Source organism: Elephas maximus, chromosome 8 (assembly GCF_024166365.1).
Source record: "Elephas maximus indicus isolate mEleMax1 chromosome 8, mEleMax1 primary haplotype, whole genome shotgun sequence".
In the NCBI taxonomy this organism is placed as follows: domain Eukaryota; kingdom Metazoa; phylum Chordata; class Mammalia; order Proboscidea; family Elephantidae; genus Elephas; species Elephas maximus.
This window is the reverse complement of record NC_064826.1, coordinates 90,346,467-90,364,303: the sequence shown is the minus strand read 5'-3', so window position 1 is coordinate 90,364,303 and position 17,837 is coordinate 90,346,467. Positions and strand designations below refer to the sequence as shown.

Sequence of the window (17,837 nt, the reverse complement as noted above, 5' to 3'; positions counted from 1 at the left end):
TAGATTGCAGCAGGCCTGGGGCTGGAATTTTTGCCCCCTGATTTCTACCCCACTAATTATTTCTGCTTCACTGTCAGACATTCCATTAAAATCCTCAGACATTTTAGCGATTCTTTAAGACGTAAAATGGCTAACCCCTGGTCCTGCATAGTCCCTCATTCCATGGTAATGTTCTGGATCACAGAGTTCTCTTTGTGAAATATGTTTTGGGCAGGAACTGTATTTAACAGTATTTGACCATCCACCTTTTTTATCTAATTGCGAATGACTTTTGACTCTTTGAAAATCAAATCCATTCTTAAAGGGTGATTTTATATTCCCGTTGACGTTGACGATACTTTCGGAAGATGAATTCAAAAAATACTCTATGCATATGGGACCACTGCTAGCCTACAGCCTATCCCCTGGGGTGGACAAATTAGAAAAAGACACCGCCTCTAGGCTAACACAGTTCTGTGGGGCTGGAGACTGACAAACAGAATCCGCCTTTGTGTGAGGAGGATAAAAGGTAGCCATTTCTCTAGATGCAGGACACCTAGCCAGGACACCTAGCTTGGCAAGCGGAGCTTTGGCTAGTTTCTCGTACCTTCTCACCCATCACCAGACAGCCCCGCGTAGTCCACAGTTGGCCCAACCAAATGTGGTGGCCAGGAGCAATAGTAGCATAGCTGAAATCTGTTCATACCGCTTTCCCTAACTCCCACCCCTCACCCGAGGCAATGTTCACTTGGATAAGTTAAGTTCTCTCATGTTTGAAAAAGAAAAATTAATCAAATAAAGTAATGAGATTTTATATTAAAACCAAAAACATTGCCAGAAGGAATTGAAGACTAGAATGTACAGCAGTCCTGCTGTTAGGGAGCCAGTCTGTGTGGCTGAGTACGTAGGCTGAAGAGCCATGCCTGAGTCTGAATCTCACCTTTGACACTTACTAATGTGTCCTTGGCAAGTTACTTAACCTTTATGTGCTTAGGTTTTCTCATCTGCAATATAGGGATATTAATAGCTAACCTAGTAAGAATAAGAAGCCTAAATTCATACTTGATATATTTATATTTTTTAAATGTGCTGAATACATTTCTTGAAACCCTTTCACAAGTGCCCCTTAAAACTCAATGTCATGACTGAAAAATTTCTAGTTCCTCAGTCTCTTCAGTGATTATTCCCTTCATCTTCTTGCTCTACCCAAATGATGATTCTTGCCCTGCAGCCCGCTCAAGTGGTGGCCGTTTTCTCTCTCACATGCTTTGTACTGCCTGGTTCATAGGGAAATGGTCCTCTTTGGTCCCCATTGCTGCTCCCAGATCATGCTCCCTCCATCCTTCTAAAACATTAAGCTTTGAGTCTTACGTCCTCTGATATCACCACCCACTACTTCTTGTGGTTGTTACCTACCAGCCCCTGGACTGCTCCACATTCTTTAAATATTTTAGCCTCTGCCTCACAGTCACTCCCTCCAACATTACTCTTGGCATAATTCCAGGCGATTTCAGCATCCACACTGATGATCCTTTTAATACTTGGCCTTTCAGTTTCTTTGCCTCCTCTCTTTCGATGATATTTTTGTCCTCTTTATCTTAATCTCTCATTCCCACTACCAGAAAAGCCAGCAGTCACTCCACACAGTCTCAAATTTAAACATCCCTTTCTCTATCACTTCCTATTGTTTCAGCTCACTTCTCCTAATACATGAGCTCTAACAGCCCTTCAACCGCATAACCTTTCAATCCACTGATCCTGCTACCTCTGTGCTAGCCCTAACCTCCTCAAGTCCTAATTTCTGTAATTACCCATCTTAAACTGAAAGTCAATCATCACATACATTTCCAAACTCCATGCTCCTTTTGTACTTCTCAAACTCCTTTGGCTAAGCCACAACCCTGGCTAAATCCAACTCTCTACACGTGCTATGCCTACATATGTGCAGCTGAAAGCAGCTGGAAAGAAGGGCACAACCATGCTGACTTCTCTCACTCTCAGCTGACAACTGCGTTTTTTATGTCAGCAGTCCAAAGATAACTTCCACCAGCTCCAGGCTCCTGCATCTATGTCTGTACACTCTGCCGGCACTCTTGGTACTGGTGGTGAGCGAACCACATCCGTGTGAAGGCAACTCTCTCCCACAGAACCCACTCCCACAGTGAGGGCCTTTGGGCTTGCTTTTTCCTGTGCCTGGAATGTTCTTACCCTAGATGTCTTTATGGCTTCCTCCCTCCCTACCAACAAGTCTTTACTCAAATGCCACCTTCTAAGGGATACTCTTCTTGGCCTCCTCTTTACAATGTCATATATATTCGAGCATGGAACATCTGTGACATTTCCTATCCCCCTTCTCTACTTTTCTCCTTAACATTTCTCTCTGGCATACTACTTGTTTCACTCATTTAGATTATTTATTGTCCCTTTCTAGAACATAAACTCCATGAGGGAGAACGTTTGCTTTGTTTTGTTACTGCTTATTCCCAATGGCTAGGACAGTGCCTACACAGAGAAAGTGTGTAAAGATGGTTGTTGAGTGAAGGAATAAAAAAGTTATTGAATATTAAATGAAAAAATGCCTATACATTTTTACCCACCCTAATTATTTTCCTTCTCTCTCTCTCCTCTCTCTCCCAACCTAGATATTGGATAGACTTTTGGATGGCGACTTAACAAATGAACCTTCTTACTATGAGAATGTTACAGGATGTACTAATTATTATAACTTTTTACAGTGCACGGTAATTATGACATTTTTTTAAACCATAATAATGCTTCCTAAATCTTTTGGCATAGCAGACTTCCTTCCATTTGGGAAATATGGCTTACTTTATACTAGGTAAATATGTCTGAATTGTATTGTATTATTTGATCTACTAACCTATAGGATTTTTTTTTTCTTTACCAATGTCGTGTACATTATAATCTGACTATTGAGAGTGTGTGATATTTCAGATAACTCAAAACAATTTTTGATTAGCACATTGGAGCTTCTTAGAACAAGGCTCTTTTGCAAGGAACACAGTCTGGGACTGGAGTTGTGAGTATTACAGCCCAGAACTCCAAATTTGTAGTGAGTTTCTTGAAAATGCCCACATTCTTTGTTCTGTACTTAAGCTTAAATCAAAACTGCCAAAGCCTTTATGAAAATATTTGCTTTTAGTTTTAATTTAAGATGTTTAGTGTATTTCATATGGTCACTTCAAGCCCTCTGAAATATTTCTTGAAGTATTCAAGTAGTTGCTTTCATGCATCTAAGCCAAAGTTAATGTCTTTTGTGTAGAGTTAATCAAATAAGGAAAAAGGAGCCAAAGTAATGGTTTGGATTTGTATAATCTTGGTTTAGGGTATATGACAATAATCTTTTTTTTTTCTTTAATTGCTTTATTTATGAGCTATTATGTAAATAAAATATAAATTTAATTTCAGTGGAATTCTCCCGTCTTGTGGTTTTGGAATTAGGTTTTACCAAGCGAAAGACATCTTGCAGGCAAGAAAGAAACGAAATTTGTGATTACATTTTTTTCTTTACAAAGTAACGCATTCATAGCTAGCGAAAGTGGTGCGTATTGTGCAAAATTGTTGAACTTAAACCCTGACCATCTTTTTCTGCTTTTTAACTTGAATTTTTTAATACAGGATTTACTTTTTTTCTTTTAGTGTAGTGATTATTACAGCAACTTTTATGCAGCGTTGCTTGTTTTTTAAATCAGGCTCATGAACAACTTTACTTGTGTCTTCTTTACAAGGCATCATCTGTCTTTGCATTTGGTATGTTTACTCCTTAGATTATAGTCAGCCGATACCTTCTGTGTAGTTTTAATAGGCTGCAGAATATGGGAGGGGGAAATCCTCAGCTTTTAATCCACAACACCATCACCTAATTTTCGTCGGGTCCGTTTGACTTTCTTTCCATAGAGCCACCGACAAAGAGCAAATTGATTGTGATCGTCTCACCTCTCTCCTTTTCCCCAACTTTGCATCTGATGGAGTTGCTTACCGGAGCCACGGGTTGCAAAAGATTCTTTTCTGAAAAGGAAAATCCAGCATTTTCAAATTGGGTACTGGATCTGAGAGTATGCAACTCCGTTCAGATTTGTTGCTGAACTACCTCAACCCCCCCCAAGTGAAAATTTCAAGGGCAGGGAGTTACTTGCCATGTCACGACTTAATGGTCATGCCCCTCTCGCGCTATATGTTATGAGAAATTCGTGGCTTTCCCTTGACCCAGCATGCTGTTCATAAAATCTTTGTAATACCCTCTTCTGCCAGGAACCTGAAGACTATACTTACTATGGAAAATTTCTGTCGCTCCCGGAAGTGAGACAAGCACTCCATGTGGGAAACCGGACTTTTAACGATGGATCGGAAGTTGAAAAGCACTTGCGAGAAGATACAATGAAGTCAGTTAAGCCATGGTTAACTGAAATCATGAATAATTACAAGGTAAGGTAAATTTTTTTTTTTTTAGATAGTTTTTAAGGTAAATACTATCTATTTTAAGACCTTTCCGGATTACCTAGAGTAGAGGTGACTGTCTTTTATTTGTGATTCAACTCCTGTTGTTTTTTACTTTTATGAGATTTTATAAAAATAAATAATAACCTCTTCTCAAAGTTTTGATCTCTTTGAATTAAAAGTTTCGTTTTTTTTTCTCCTTCTAATTAAGTTACTTTCCCCTGATAGTTCCTTTAAAGAAATTCCCTTGAGCACATGTCACCCCTCATGACTCCTTGAAAAAAGAAGTATAATAGAGCTGAAAAGGATGTCTGGCCTTGAGTAAGAGCAAGTTTCCCTTATTGTTTCCTTACATGAATCCTGATGAAGTCTGGGATAAACAAAATCAACAGATAGTTCCAAAGTGCACCTTGCCTCTCTTTCACTGTGAGAGAGGAGGACCCCAGGAGCAAGTGATAATAGGACATAGCCACCCAATGCACGTCTTTGCCATTATACTGCCCCCAAGCAAAAATGCACCTTTTCCTCCTCCCTGCCACCCATGGTAACCACGAATAAGTTTTGGTTTCTATATATTTGCTTATTTCATGCAAGTGAGATCAGACAGTCCTTTTGCAACTGATCTATTTTGCATAATGTTTTCAAGGTTCAGCCATGTTGTAGCATGCGTAGAAACTTCATTTCTCTTTATGTCTGAGCAATACACCATTGTAGGTCTGTATGACATTTTGCCTCTCCATTCTTCTGTTGATGGACGTTTCGGTTGTCTCCACTGTTTGGCTATTGTGAAAAGTGCTACAATGAACACTGGTGTACAGGTTACCACCACTCTTCTCATCTCCACCTCTGATCCTCTAGGGCTGTTAGTGTTGGTTCTAGAGAAGGTATATGGGAAAACTCTGAAGGATAAGTGCACTAATGACAGCGCGGCCAGTAGCCCTTGAGGTGCCTTTATATGAATTAGAAAAAGACAACTTGTCCTCAAGATATTTTATTTCCTGCTGTCAGAAAATTGTCCTAATATGTTGCTTTTGTCAGAACCAGACTCTGGTCCCTTTGCTGGCATAAGGAATATACATTTCTACAATGTCTATGTTAGGAATGGTCTCCCTTGGGATTGTGCAGTGTGTCACCTTCGTTGCTGCCTAGGGAGTTCCTCACCCAATGCACCCTTACCAGATTGTGTTTCCGGATATGCCAGACCCAGAAGGCCCATTTTGGGATCCTGCCAGCAGAACACAGAGTTGGAGTCCCTAGACATACAACCTCTGTTGAAAATAATCTTAGATCATTGGCATGCAGAGTCTACAAACCCATTGTACACCTGCAGAACTTACATCCTAGCAAAGAAAGGGTCTATAGCTAGAGCAGTCCCACATTTGAGCCAGCCCTGTGTTTGTTTTTGTTGGGCAAGTGTAGTGGCCCTTAAAGCTCACCTGCTTTGAACCTTCTCTGAGCCCCTCCAGAAGGCACTCTTGTTTGTCATCTTCTCTGTGATCTCTACCTTATGGTCATACTGAGCACACTGTACTGCCATTGTGGGCTCTCAGTCTGACACCGTACTAGCACCCAGCCGGGAGCAGATGCCAACTACTGAATGAATGAATGAAAAATCAGGGCTATAAATTATGCCAAACTTATAACTAATAGGCCTGTCTATAATCCATTAGCTTTTTATTATCCACAAATTTATTTAACCAAAAGCTTAGCTCCTGTGTTTTAAAGATATAAACAACTTGCTATAATACGACGTTAAGGAATGCAAAGTTTTTTTGTTTGTCTTTTTTGGATGGAGAACAGATAAGGAGGTTCCCATGTGCATTTATTTACTTGTGACCTTCGGAGACATATTTTCTCAGTGTATAAATTTATGTATTATGCCTGTTTTAAGAAACTATTATATGATTTCTTAGCCATGTGAGGATAAGGCTGGACATGCAGATCACTTAATATGAACTCTCCTGATGTTGCCATATCGCCAGTGTCCATTTGGTTGATAAAGGGCAATATATTGATAAGAGATGGTCCTGCATTTTGATATTTAAACATCTCTGTCCCTGTTGTCCATGTGTCTTAAATCTAGTATTATGAATTGCAGTGAAATCAGAATGTTTTCTGAACATTTAACATTTAAATCAGTTGCCAGAAAAAAGGAACAATCTAGTGGTGCAGATAAACTGTGTTTCCATAAAGAAAGAGATCGAAGTATGCAGTCCATCCGAATGCAGAAAAAGAAGTGGCTGCTGCCGAGACACACTGCACATTCATTGATACAGCTGGCATAGCCCACGCAAAGGGCAGCGATTATCTTTGGCTTGGCTCTTAACTGTGGTGAACCTCAGCGTATATGCAATGGGAGCAGAACAACTTAGGTTGGCTTAAAACATTAGTACCCTTAAAGTTACATTTATGTAAGATTCAATGCTAGTTTGTCAGAGAAAATAGCAAGAATATTTGTGTTCATAGGAACATAGAAGACTTTTTCAGTACTAGATTCAGTTCAACCAATATAAGGATCTCTGATGGGCTGATAAAGATTCCCCTGAGTTTCTACGAACTAGTACAACTTCTGTGGTACATTAGCTTCTGTGTAGCATACATAATTTTTTTGTTGTAATGATATGAAGGAGATGAGTACTCAAAGTCATTCTCTTTTCAGTAGTATCAGATGTATTGAATGGTAAGGTCCAATATGTTAGCAGTTTCCAAAATGACTACAGTGAGAACCTATCTGTTGGACTCTCTGAAGTCCTCATGATTAAATCAGGTCACAATATCACCAGGACTGTTAGGAGCTATGGAGTCAGTAAGGTGGGTAATAGAACATGGTGGTATGAGCATGGGTTCTCAAGTTAGATACTTTGAGTTTGAATTCTAGCTCCACCACTCATTGGCTCTGTTGTTTTGGGCAAGACGCTTAAACTCACTGTGCTTCAGCTTCCTCATCTGTAAAATGGGAATAATAATAATAGTAGTTACGCCACAGGGTCCTTGTGAGACTCAAATGTGTCTCTGTATGTTAAATGCTTAAAATGGCAGCTGGTGATTAGAAAGTACTTATAAGTATAAAGATATTCAACAAATTTTAGCAAAAGTCTTTAGGCACCTGCTACATAAAATTGTTATGCATGAAATCCTGGAAAATACAAAAATAAAAAGGACTTGATTGCCTTCCTTGTGGAAGGTACAGATGCCAGTATATGAAAGACAGACCTGGCCATCTGCTTCTGAAAGGTCACAGCCTTGAAAATCCTGTGGAGTAGTTCTACTCTGCACGCATGGCGTCACTATGAGTCGCCTTGATGGCAACCAGCAACAACAATAACATAGCTGATAAAAAGTAGATTCAATTTCTACTTCTAGCAGAATGGTAAAGTAGACACTCTGAAGGACCCCTTTGCTAAAACACAACTACCATTGACTCTATTGCCATTGAGTTGATTCCGATTTATAGCAAGCACCTTGGTGGCTCAGTGGTTAAGTGCTCGGCTGTGGTTTCTGTGGGAGTGGGATGTGGCTGTCTGCTTCCGTAAAGAATACAGTCTTGGGAACCCTATGGGGCAGCTCTACTCTGCCCAATACAGTGGCTATGAGTAGAAATAAGAGATGAAAATACAACTAATTCAGGGTAAATTATAACAAACAAAATTGTATGCATGTAATAAAACAGGGAGAGCTCAAAGTATAAAAATAGAAAGCAAAGTACAAAAATAGAAAGCAAAGACTTAGAAGCTCCTGGGAGCATTTAAAAAAATGTGTAATCATGGATCCTTCCAGCAAAGATTCTGATTTTGGTTGCCAAGTGTAGTAACTAGTGCACAGTGGTACCTAAAAAATCCGGAAGGAAGGAAGGAAGGATGGGAGGGAGGGAGGGAGAAACCTGAGAGAGGGAAGGAAGAGAAGGAGAGAAGAGAAGGAGGAAAAAGGAAAGTGGAAGAAGGAAGACAAGAAGGGAAGGGAAAGGAAAAGGAAGGAAGGAGAAAGGAAGACAGGTGTTTGTTCATTTATACCATAAACTGTCTTTACAATAAGCCTTGTATTCATTTATGAGTGCAAATAATTTACCACTTTAATTTACATTGATTACATTATGCTAAATTTTAAAAAATAATAAAATGGGGGAAGGGATAGGACATCTCTAGAATCCAGGAAATATAGCACATGATCCGTAAGAGCTATCTACTTTGAAGCCCCTGCTCTCAGTAGACATTCTCTGGTCCCTAGTTCTTTCTGATAAGAGCGACATTGTTCCTATTTTCCTTAAAAATTCTGAAAATGTTTTCGTCCTCCCTTTCTCTGTCTTGGAAACCCTGGTGGCCTAGTGGTTAAATGCTAGGGCTGCTAACCAAAACGTAGGCAGTTTGAATCCACCAGGCGCCCCTTGGAAACTCTACGGGGCACTTCTACTCTGTCCTCTAGGGTCCCGCTGAGTCGATTCTGACTCAGAGGGTTTGGTTTTTTTTTTTTGGTTTTCTCGGGCTATAGTTCTTGCCTTCTCTGAAAACTGTATGATCTGCATTTCCAAAGATCATTTGTTTGTATGTATGTGTGTGTGTTTCCTGTGTGAAGCCATTATTTAACAAAGAGGACTATAGCTCTATACAAAGAGGCCACTTGGATCCGAAGCAAAATAGTGCCCTGGGGTTTGGGGTTGATCCTTGCCCTGTGAAGTTTAATTTTAAAGTAAGTAAAGAAATGATGAGGTTTGTCATGCATGAGCTCATTTAGTTTATTGCAAGGTAGTCATGGCAAGGCACACAGGTAGTACCTCAAGACATTCAATTATGATCCAAGAATGAGGGTTAACAATTGCAATGTTTTCCCAGTGGTTAGAGTCCAAATCTTCAGACTTCAGGCTTTTACCTTTAACGAGAGGTCTTGGGACGCAAGCTTAACCTTCAGCGTGTCTCCAACAGAGGCCCCTCAGTGCTTAGGCTCTAGGTCAGTGATGGCAAGGCTGGGCTGTCTTGAGCAGAGCCTCCAGAAGCACTGGATCTTTGGAGCACTCAGGAGACAGACCTACCTGGAGACCAGTTACATCTGGCTTGCTCTAGGTGAAGGGCTGAAAGCCTGGGGTTTTCATGTGATTTTAGTCCCTCTGGTCTTGCCTGATAAGGGTCTGTTGGAGTGGTGCCTGACTCATACTGCATTAGGGTAACCTACGTCACAGGTCCATAATCAGGGGTACATATTTGGGGTATCTTAACATAGATAAACTAAAGGCTATGTCACACCTTACCAGAGCAAAGCAGTTGTGTTACAATGAGGTAGCTGGCTATAATATTAGAACTGATATGGAACAGATAAGTTTACTTGCCAGCTTTAAAACTTAACCTAAATGTCTAAGCCACATAATACGTGTTTCACGCATGTAAGATTTTAGATCATTACATGATAAGCATACATAACACTCCTGTGGCTAAGTTGTCATTTTTAGGGGGTACCATCTCCAAATGGCAAGTCTTACTTCCACATGCTCATATGTTTAAAGGTTAAGTTGCCCTGGGGAAGGGCTTAGTTTGCTGTGTTTAGGAGTTCATCTAGTCAGGAAATTGTAAATATAAAGTTACATTTCCCTGTCACTTATCATTCTGCAGCTCATTAAATTTCAACTAATTGCATCTTCAAAATCCAGGGTCTTAATGTTTCTCGGTTTCATTACCAGACCGAAATCTTAACACCCGGGTCGTTAGGATTTTATTTACTTACCCTAGGCTATCAAAAGATCTGAGTTTAGAAATGGTCAGTTCCTGATTAATGGATGTGGCTTAGAAGCTTGAAAGGTAAATATTTCTAGCAAATTTAACTGCTTGTGGCATTTTCCTTAATAACTTTGGATGGCAAACTGTTGACAGTTACAGCGGTCACAAAACTAGATTTGCTGAATATCCAACATCCCAAGAAAAATTTAACACTTAAAGGAGCTTGATTCTCCAACATGTTGGTTGGACTCTAAGCTTCCGTCAAACCACGAAGGAAAGAAGTCTGATTTTGTTGACTGTGAACTGATGCAATCACTATTCTTCCAAACTGTTTAAAGACAATCTGGGGAATGCCAGTGACACTCCATGAAAAACCCCTGAGAGGTGAAAGTAGCCCCAAGCGAAGCATGACTAAAGAGAGGGATTCTGTTCCCAGGGACGGTTGTTTTCCCTAAATATAAGACAAGCAACTGCCATTTATAGCCAAAAGACCAAAAAGTGTACCTTCAAAACCCAATTTATATTACAGAGTTCCTTGTGAATTCATTTTACCTATTTCAGCTGTAATCCAAGCGCAGGAGTGACACCGATTTTTTTTTTTTTTTTTTTTGGATGAGGCATACTGCTTCTGGGCTTCTTTGGTTTTTAGCATTTGCAATGAATAAAAGGAAAAGAGAATACTCATAAATTATGAAATGAACTTTGATCTCACCTGAACTTTTTCATTCATGCTTTGAATTTTTGTTGGATGAAAATTTCAAATTAAAACCAGCATGTGTTTTTATTTTCTTGTATTTCATTAAGCCATTTAGTAAGATGTTCTACCAGGTTAATTGGGTTTCTTTCAATTGTTTTGCTTGAGGAGCACCATCATCATTTTGCAAGGATTTTATTTGTCATTGTTTGAAAACATCTCTTACTCAAAACGTTAGGGCATACACTTGCGATTTATGGCAACAGGGATTGTAAAATTTAATCTGGAGTCACCCAAATCTGGCAGGGGCGAGGACGGTACGGGGATCTAAAACCGCCGTAGAAGTAATAAATGGCAATACCATTTGCTGTGCAGATACCAGGGAAATAAAAATCGATAAGCCAAGAAATGCATATTTAAATCCAGCTGCTATGAAATCCAACAGCTACGAAACCCATGCAATTGCATCAGTTGACTTTGGAAAGATAAAAGAGAGAGGAGAGTATTCCTTTCTGACACAATTAGTTGTGTCTGTTTTGCTGTAAATGTCACCATGCTGCAGTAGCTATACAGCCTTTATTTCTCACGTCCTAGTATAACAGGTGGAGATGTGAAAAGATGGCACAAATGTACTAAAAGTTGTGTTGTTGTTGTTAGTTGCTGTCAAGTTGATTCCCACTCATGGCAACCCCATGTGTTACAGAGTAGAACTGCTCCGCAGAGGTTTCTTGGCTATAATCTTTATGGAAGCAGATCACAGGGCCTTTTCTTACGTGGCACCACTTGGTGGGTTTGAACTGCCAACCTTTAAGTTATCAGTCAAACGTAAACCATTTGTACCACCCAATGACCTGTCTAGAAGACTGGACTACTGGAAGTCAGTGGTCTCCAAAACACTTGTGTGCCACTAACTATCCATTGGGGTGTGGGAAGAAAATAGGGAAACTTTCTATTTATTTATTTAAAAAAAAGAAAATAAGCTCTTGTTGTTGTTAGCTGCTGTTGAGCCTGCCCCTGACTCATGGTGGCCCTACGCACAACAGAACGAAACAGTACCCAGTCCTGTGCCATCCCATAATTGGTTGCAGATTGGACTGTTGTGATCCATGGGGTATTTACTGACTGACTTTTGGAAGTAGATCGTTAGATCTTTCTTCCTGTTCTGTCCCAGTCTGGAAGTCCCACTGAAGCCTGTTAAACACCATACCCATACACGAGCCTCCTTCGACAGAAGTGTGATAGCCGCGCATGAGGTACGTTGGCCAGGAATCAAGCCCTGGTCTCCCCCATGGAAGGGAAGAATTCTACCCCTGAACCACCAATCCTCCCACATAAGCTTTACTAATACTTAATGTATGGCTTTTTACTGGGGTGCTTATTTGGTCCGTATGTTAGAGAGTCACATGTCAGGTAGGACAGAGCCGGAAGGCAAAGCCAGTGTTTCTGTTTTCCAGTCATCTTCACCATCAACTTTTGAGTCTATTTGGCAGATGGTTCCAAATGCAGATCCAGTGCTCTTTCCACCACAATTTCCTCTTCTTCTATCTAAGCATAGATGGCTTGATTCACTGGCACTTGGCCCTGGTCTATTAGTTAGTAAGGGAAATGAACATCCTCATGTGCCAACCTGCCCAAGGAAGCCACAGCCACTAACCGACAGGGCTCTTTCTAGGGGCTCTTCATCACTGGGGCTTACCCAGTGGTGGGGTGGCCTATACTGTAGACGTTGATCAACCCTGCCTCCACCTGTGAGCCAGTATATTCCATCTACCTGCTTATTCTGAACAAGTCCCAAGTCTTGTTGGTGTGTAACACCTAACAAAACAACACAGAATTCTTATGTGAGACATGACTGAATAAAGGTAAAAAAAAAAAAAAAAAAAATCCCTTAATCAAGCTTTTTGAAAGAGCTCTGTGTCAGGAGCCCCTGAGTTCCTCCATCTTGATTTTCCTGCCACCTTATGCTCTGGTCACTCTGAATACACATGTCTGTTTCTTCAGCCTCCTGATAGTCCCCAGATTTGTTACAGTGATTTGCACAATCCGTTTAGCCTCTTTGACGTTCTCTGGAAAGAAAAGGGAAAAGGACGCTTTACTCTCCAAACAAGGGGGAGTTGTATTTTTGGAAAAAAGCCAACACACCAAAAAATCTCATTGCAAGCCAATGGCGGCACTTTGATGAATAGACCATTGAGAGAATGGACAGAGAATCTTGCACTGACTGGTACCAGGTTTTCCTGTGCAGATAAAAACGTAAAGTGCAAGGAGCATCGGTTAGACTTTTTTCTTTTTTTTTTTAAATTCGGTAAGGAATAGCAAGCTGTACAGCCAGGCACTTGATTTGTTTTATGGAGGAGATCAAACTGGTTGGAAACCTTTCACTAACTTTTCTCTCCACTGGAGGTGGGGTGAGTGGGGCAGGAGACTGTTAATAACAGGTGGGAATTAGACTTCTGTAAGTAGCTTTTCTTGCTCTTTGGATGAGTGCCTGCTTACTGTCACTCTCAGAGGAAAGCAAAATAACCTTCATTAAAAGAAAGCTAGTATATTTTCAAGCTGGAAGGCAAGTTTGTTCTAGGTCTGATGCATCTGGAAGGCCGGCCAGAACCCCAGGCAGCCAGCCCTCACTGAATGCTTTCCACAGAACATTCTTCTACTTTCCGTATTCATTTGAGAGATTCCGAGCATATGTGGACTAATGCCTTTTGCAATGCATTTAGCATTTCTCCTGTGACAAGGCCGTCCTGCTGTCTGCTGGCCTTTGAGATAGATTCTGCAGGGGAGGGCCATTTTCCTGTACCACATGCATAGAAAGGATGGTAACAGGGGTTACAGCTTTCCCATTGTTTTTCTTATAATTCTTGGTGAATCCACTCAATTTTTGGCTTTGTTATTATTTTTTGAACTTGAGTAACGGTGCTAGCATTGAGGAGCAGAGAGATGGCAGGAGCATTTTCCAATCACTCTCATCTATTCCCCTGTAATAATAGAGATTGTAGGAGTATCTGCTGCCTCCCCACATGGACATCTTTTCTAATTTGCTTAATCCAGCTTCATAAACTGCAGATTGGTCCCCTAAAAACTTTGGAAGTTACTTCTGTCACTTGACAACTGCAGACAAAGGGACTGATTTCCTTTGCAGGATATACCAAAACCAAGGTGTATCAGTGTTGTCCAGTGGAAATATAAGTCACATATGTCATTTAAAACTTTCTAGAAGCCACCTTAAAAATGGTAAAAGAAACAAGTTATACAATTTTAAGAGCATATTTTATTTAATCTAATATGTCTAAAATGTTATCATTATATTAGTTAAGCTAGACTGTTGCTTGGTTTAAAGAAGGCTTCAGGTGATATTTTTGGTTTATGGTTTCAGGGTTTTACTATATGTGATCAAATTGTTAATAGCAACTCGGAAAGTTAGATGGGAAGCACAAGGGGAAGTGAGTTTATATCAGTAAGTGCAGAAGAGCGAGAATGGCTACACAATTTAAAGAATATAATCAATGTCACTATGTCATATATGCAAAACTGTAGAATTGGTGTATGTTTTGCTGTGTATATTTCTAACAACAATTTAAAAAACAAAATTTTCAACTTAAAAATGTTATCATTTTAACATGCAATCCATACTAAAAAAAATTAAAATATTTCATATTATTTTCTCTTTACTAAGTCTTCAGAATCGTGTGTGCATCTTAACACTTACATCACATCTCAATTCAGACTAGTCACATTTTAAGTCCCCACTAGCCAGTCACATGTATTGAACAGTACAGGTCTAGACTTATCTATACACTGAAGGCATTTTTCGTTGGTTCTGCAGGGCTGTCTTTTGTTGGCTGGGGTTGTGTGCAAATATATACTTATTAATTAAACACATTTAATAATGTGAAAAAAAGAAGCAACTGGTTCATTTAGTAGGGTACTGGCATTGGCAAGCACACTGCAGTCTTTGGAGATGACCCTCGAGTGTGACCTTGGAAGTGACATTCCGAAACCAGGGAGTGGGCTGCCTGCTCTTGGGGCATTTTCAGTTCATTACAATTCAGTTATGAGGTCACTGGTGGTTCAGTGATAGGATTCTCGCCTTCCATGCAGGACACTCAGGTTTGATTTCTACCCAGGGCACCTGATACACAGCCACCACCCATCTGTCGGCGGAGGCTCGTGTGTTGCTCTGATATTGACCAGGGTTCTGTGGAGTTGCCAGACTAAGACAGACTAGGAAGAAATAAAGTATGATCTACTCCTGGAAATCAGTCAGAGAAAACCCTATGAATTACAACAGTCTCACCCATAGCCGGTCATGGGGATGACTCAGGACTGAGCGTCAAATCATTCCGTTGCACGTGGAGTTGCTGGGATTCCGGGGCCTCCTCAATGACGGCAAAATTCAGTTATTCATAATGATGAGAGGAGCCTCTCAAGAGATGCAGAAGTCACAAAGGGGCTGTGTGAAGACCATGAAAGAAAGAAGAAAGATCCCCTAGAGTGGTCTCCAGGACTTTATATTCCAACTAGAGGAAAAATGTTATTCTGGGTCACTATTAAAAGTAATTTTAAGTGTGCTGTTCTAGATAGCGGAACTGTTTTTCACTGAGTCCTGGGCTGAAGCAATGACTTTCTGGGTCCTTTTCAAGTTGGCTTTGTTTCTTGCTCCGCTATAAAACAACCTAAATTATTTAGAGTTAAGTTGCAAGAAAGCAGGAATCGTTTTCTTTGGCCAAAAGGCATTATTTGTTTAACTGCTGCACATTCATTCATCCTATTGCTTCACTGTGATTTTTCTTTCCTCAACCTTGGCAAAACCAGCTGGTGGGGAAGCAGCAGGCACATGGGAGTGTTTGTTCTAAATTCACTTTCCATCTTTCCTTGTCTTCCCTTTTCCTTAAACTTGGAAGGAAAGTATCTCCCTTTCTTAAAGAATGACTTGGTTGCAGAAGTGACTACTGTTTCATTCAATAGTTGCATTGTTTTTCTACAACAGTCTTCTCCAAGCAGGCTCTAGGGACTCAGGCTGAGTATTTCAGCTCTAAACGCCCTGTGGAATCACCCGGAAGAACTGGGACCGTGAATGTGAGTGATGAGCAGCCAGGGCCAAGGCATTGTCCAGGAAAAATAACTCTGCCTCTAGTCTGGAACATTCTTTAAACATTAAACTCCTCAGTTGAAGTTCGGGTTTCCTTTTACAGCTGAGTTTTGGAGAAACGCTTGGGAATGACCCTTTATTGAGTTGGATGTTAGTGAAATTAATTCTCTCTTCTGTTCGAGGGAAGGCACTGGTGGGTCATGCTAATTGCTTCAGGCAGAAAGAACTCCTGGTTCCATTGGAGTTTCTAATAGAAGAATGATAAGTAAGGCAGTCAAAAGAGGAAGTGTGGGGAGGTGCTTTGTAGGAGTTTCATTGATTTAACATCTGTAGTGAAAGCTTCTTTTAAAAAAGAATTTTTTTTTTTTTTTTGATTAGCAAACAGGAGAACATTCAAAACTAAGACAGATAGCAGCCAACTGGGAATGCTGCACGGCCTGGAATAGCTTAGGCTGCTGTCCCATCATTTCCCCAAACAGGAAACCACAAAATGTTAGAGATTAAGGTCACCAGATCATTGGGAAAAGAGCATAGCTTTGTCTGCAAAGTATTATGATGTATTGTAAATGGGCCAAGATATAAGCATAAATCTTTCGTCTAAAAATGCAACAACAAAAACCCAGCCTTCTCACAAAAGCACGGTTGGCTTTCCTGTTGTCCTCAGCCTCCTTCTGCAGCGGTGCTGTATTTTTCCTAATGAATGGAGGAATAACCGGGGAAACAAAGAGAAAAGCTTTATGTTGTCTGCCAGGACCACGTGTGTTTTGGTTTTTTTTTTTTTTTTTTCCCTCTGTTAAAAAAAAGTTATATTTTAGATCAGCAAGTGGACCTCACATAATTTATTTTCAGTCATCATGTGCTTTTATACTGGTGGCAATGAAAATATACCAAAACGCACATTTATATGCATTGATTTTCCTGGCTCATTTCTGCCCCAAGCCCCTTCTTCTAAAAAGCAAAGATCTCCTTTTGCATCTTTTGATTATTGTGTGGCATCCCATAATTTATTTGGAGCCATCACCTGAGTTTAGAGGGTACGGAGTCTTTTCAGGGGATTACCGTTACAGCGGCCTGCAGTTAACTCTGGCTAACACAATTGCCTGCTTTATATCGGCCTTGAAAGTACGTTCCCTTCGGAGGCAGATGCTGTGTGAAATAAGGATTAATCCTCACGCAGTTCTCTTTGTCCGAGTCTTCACCAGGGAGAGATTTTCTTGCCGAGAGTGTTAAATCCATGAATAAAGTACAGATTTCTGTACATCCAGAACCGGAAACATTTATGATTTTACATGTTAAAATGCCTAGTATTTTAGAAAGGCTTAAGTGAAAATTACTTTTGTTGACCCCTTTGTAAAGGAAAAGGTAGAGAATGAAAACGTAAGCTTGCCTTTCCTCTTCTGATGGTTTTCTCTTAACGGCCAGTTAACATGCATTAGGAGGACAGAGGTTATATCTTTTCATATCTCTTCCCTTGGTCCTTAGCTCTTAGGTGCTCCAGAAATATTTGTTGAATAACTAGAGATTTCATATGGCTCAATTAAAAAGCAAACAAGAAACAAAAAAACACTACATACATGAGTACTCACTCAGACAAAAAGCCACTTCCCTTCCATCTTGGATGGGACTAAACTCAGCTTCCTGCAGGTCCAGGAAGGAAATGGAAGCCAATGGAGAGAGTTGGATTGAGACCTGTGTTGCTCTCTTGGTCTTTCTTTGTCACCCATGACAGAGACGTGGGTACAGAGAAATGTGTTTCTCTTCTAAGAGAAACAACAGCATAAGCACTGGAATAAATGGCAACTGCCCCTGTCCCTCTGGGTGCGGGGGGCACCAAGGAAGGGTTGGGTTGTGTCTAAGAGGAGCAGCTACTGTACAGTGTTAGCTCATTGTGGCCCAGTGGAAATATAGGCCC

General features: G+C 40.4%; 1 protein-coding gene across 2 annotated transcripts in view; it reads left to right on the top strand.

Moving 5' to 3' along the window:
• CPVL (carboxypeptidase vitellogenic like) overlaps positions 1 to 17,837 on the top strand; it is a 142,122-nt gene that overhangs the window by 85,681 nt on the left and 38,604 nt on the right. For both annotated transcript variants that reach the window (XM_049893582.1, XM_049893583.1), the window contains exons 10-11: positions 2,622 to 2,720; positions 4,252 to 4,425. In XM_049893582.1, coding sequence (XP_049749539.1) covers positions 2,622 to 2,720; positions 4,252 to 4,425 — 273 coding nt within the window. The remainder of the gene's footprint in view (positions 1 to 2,621; positions 2,721 to 4,251; positions 4,426 to 17,837) is intronic.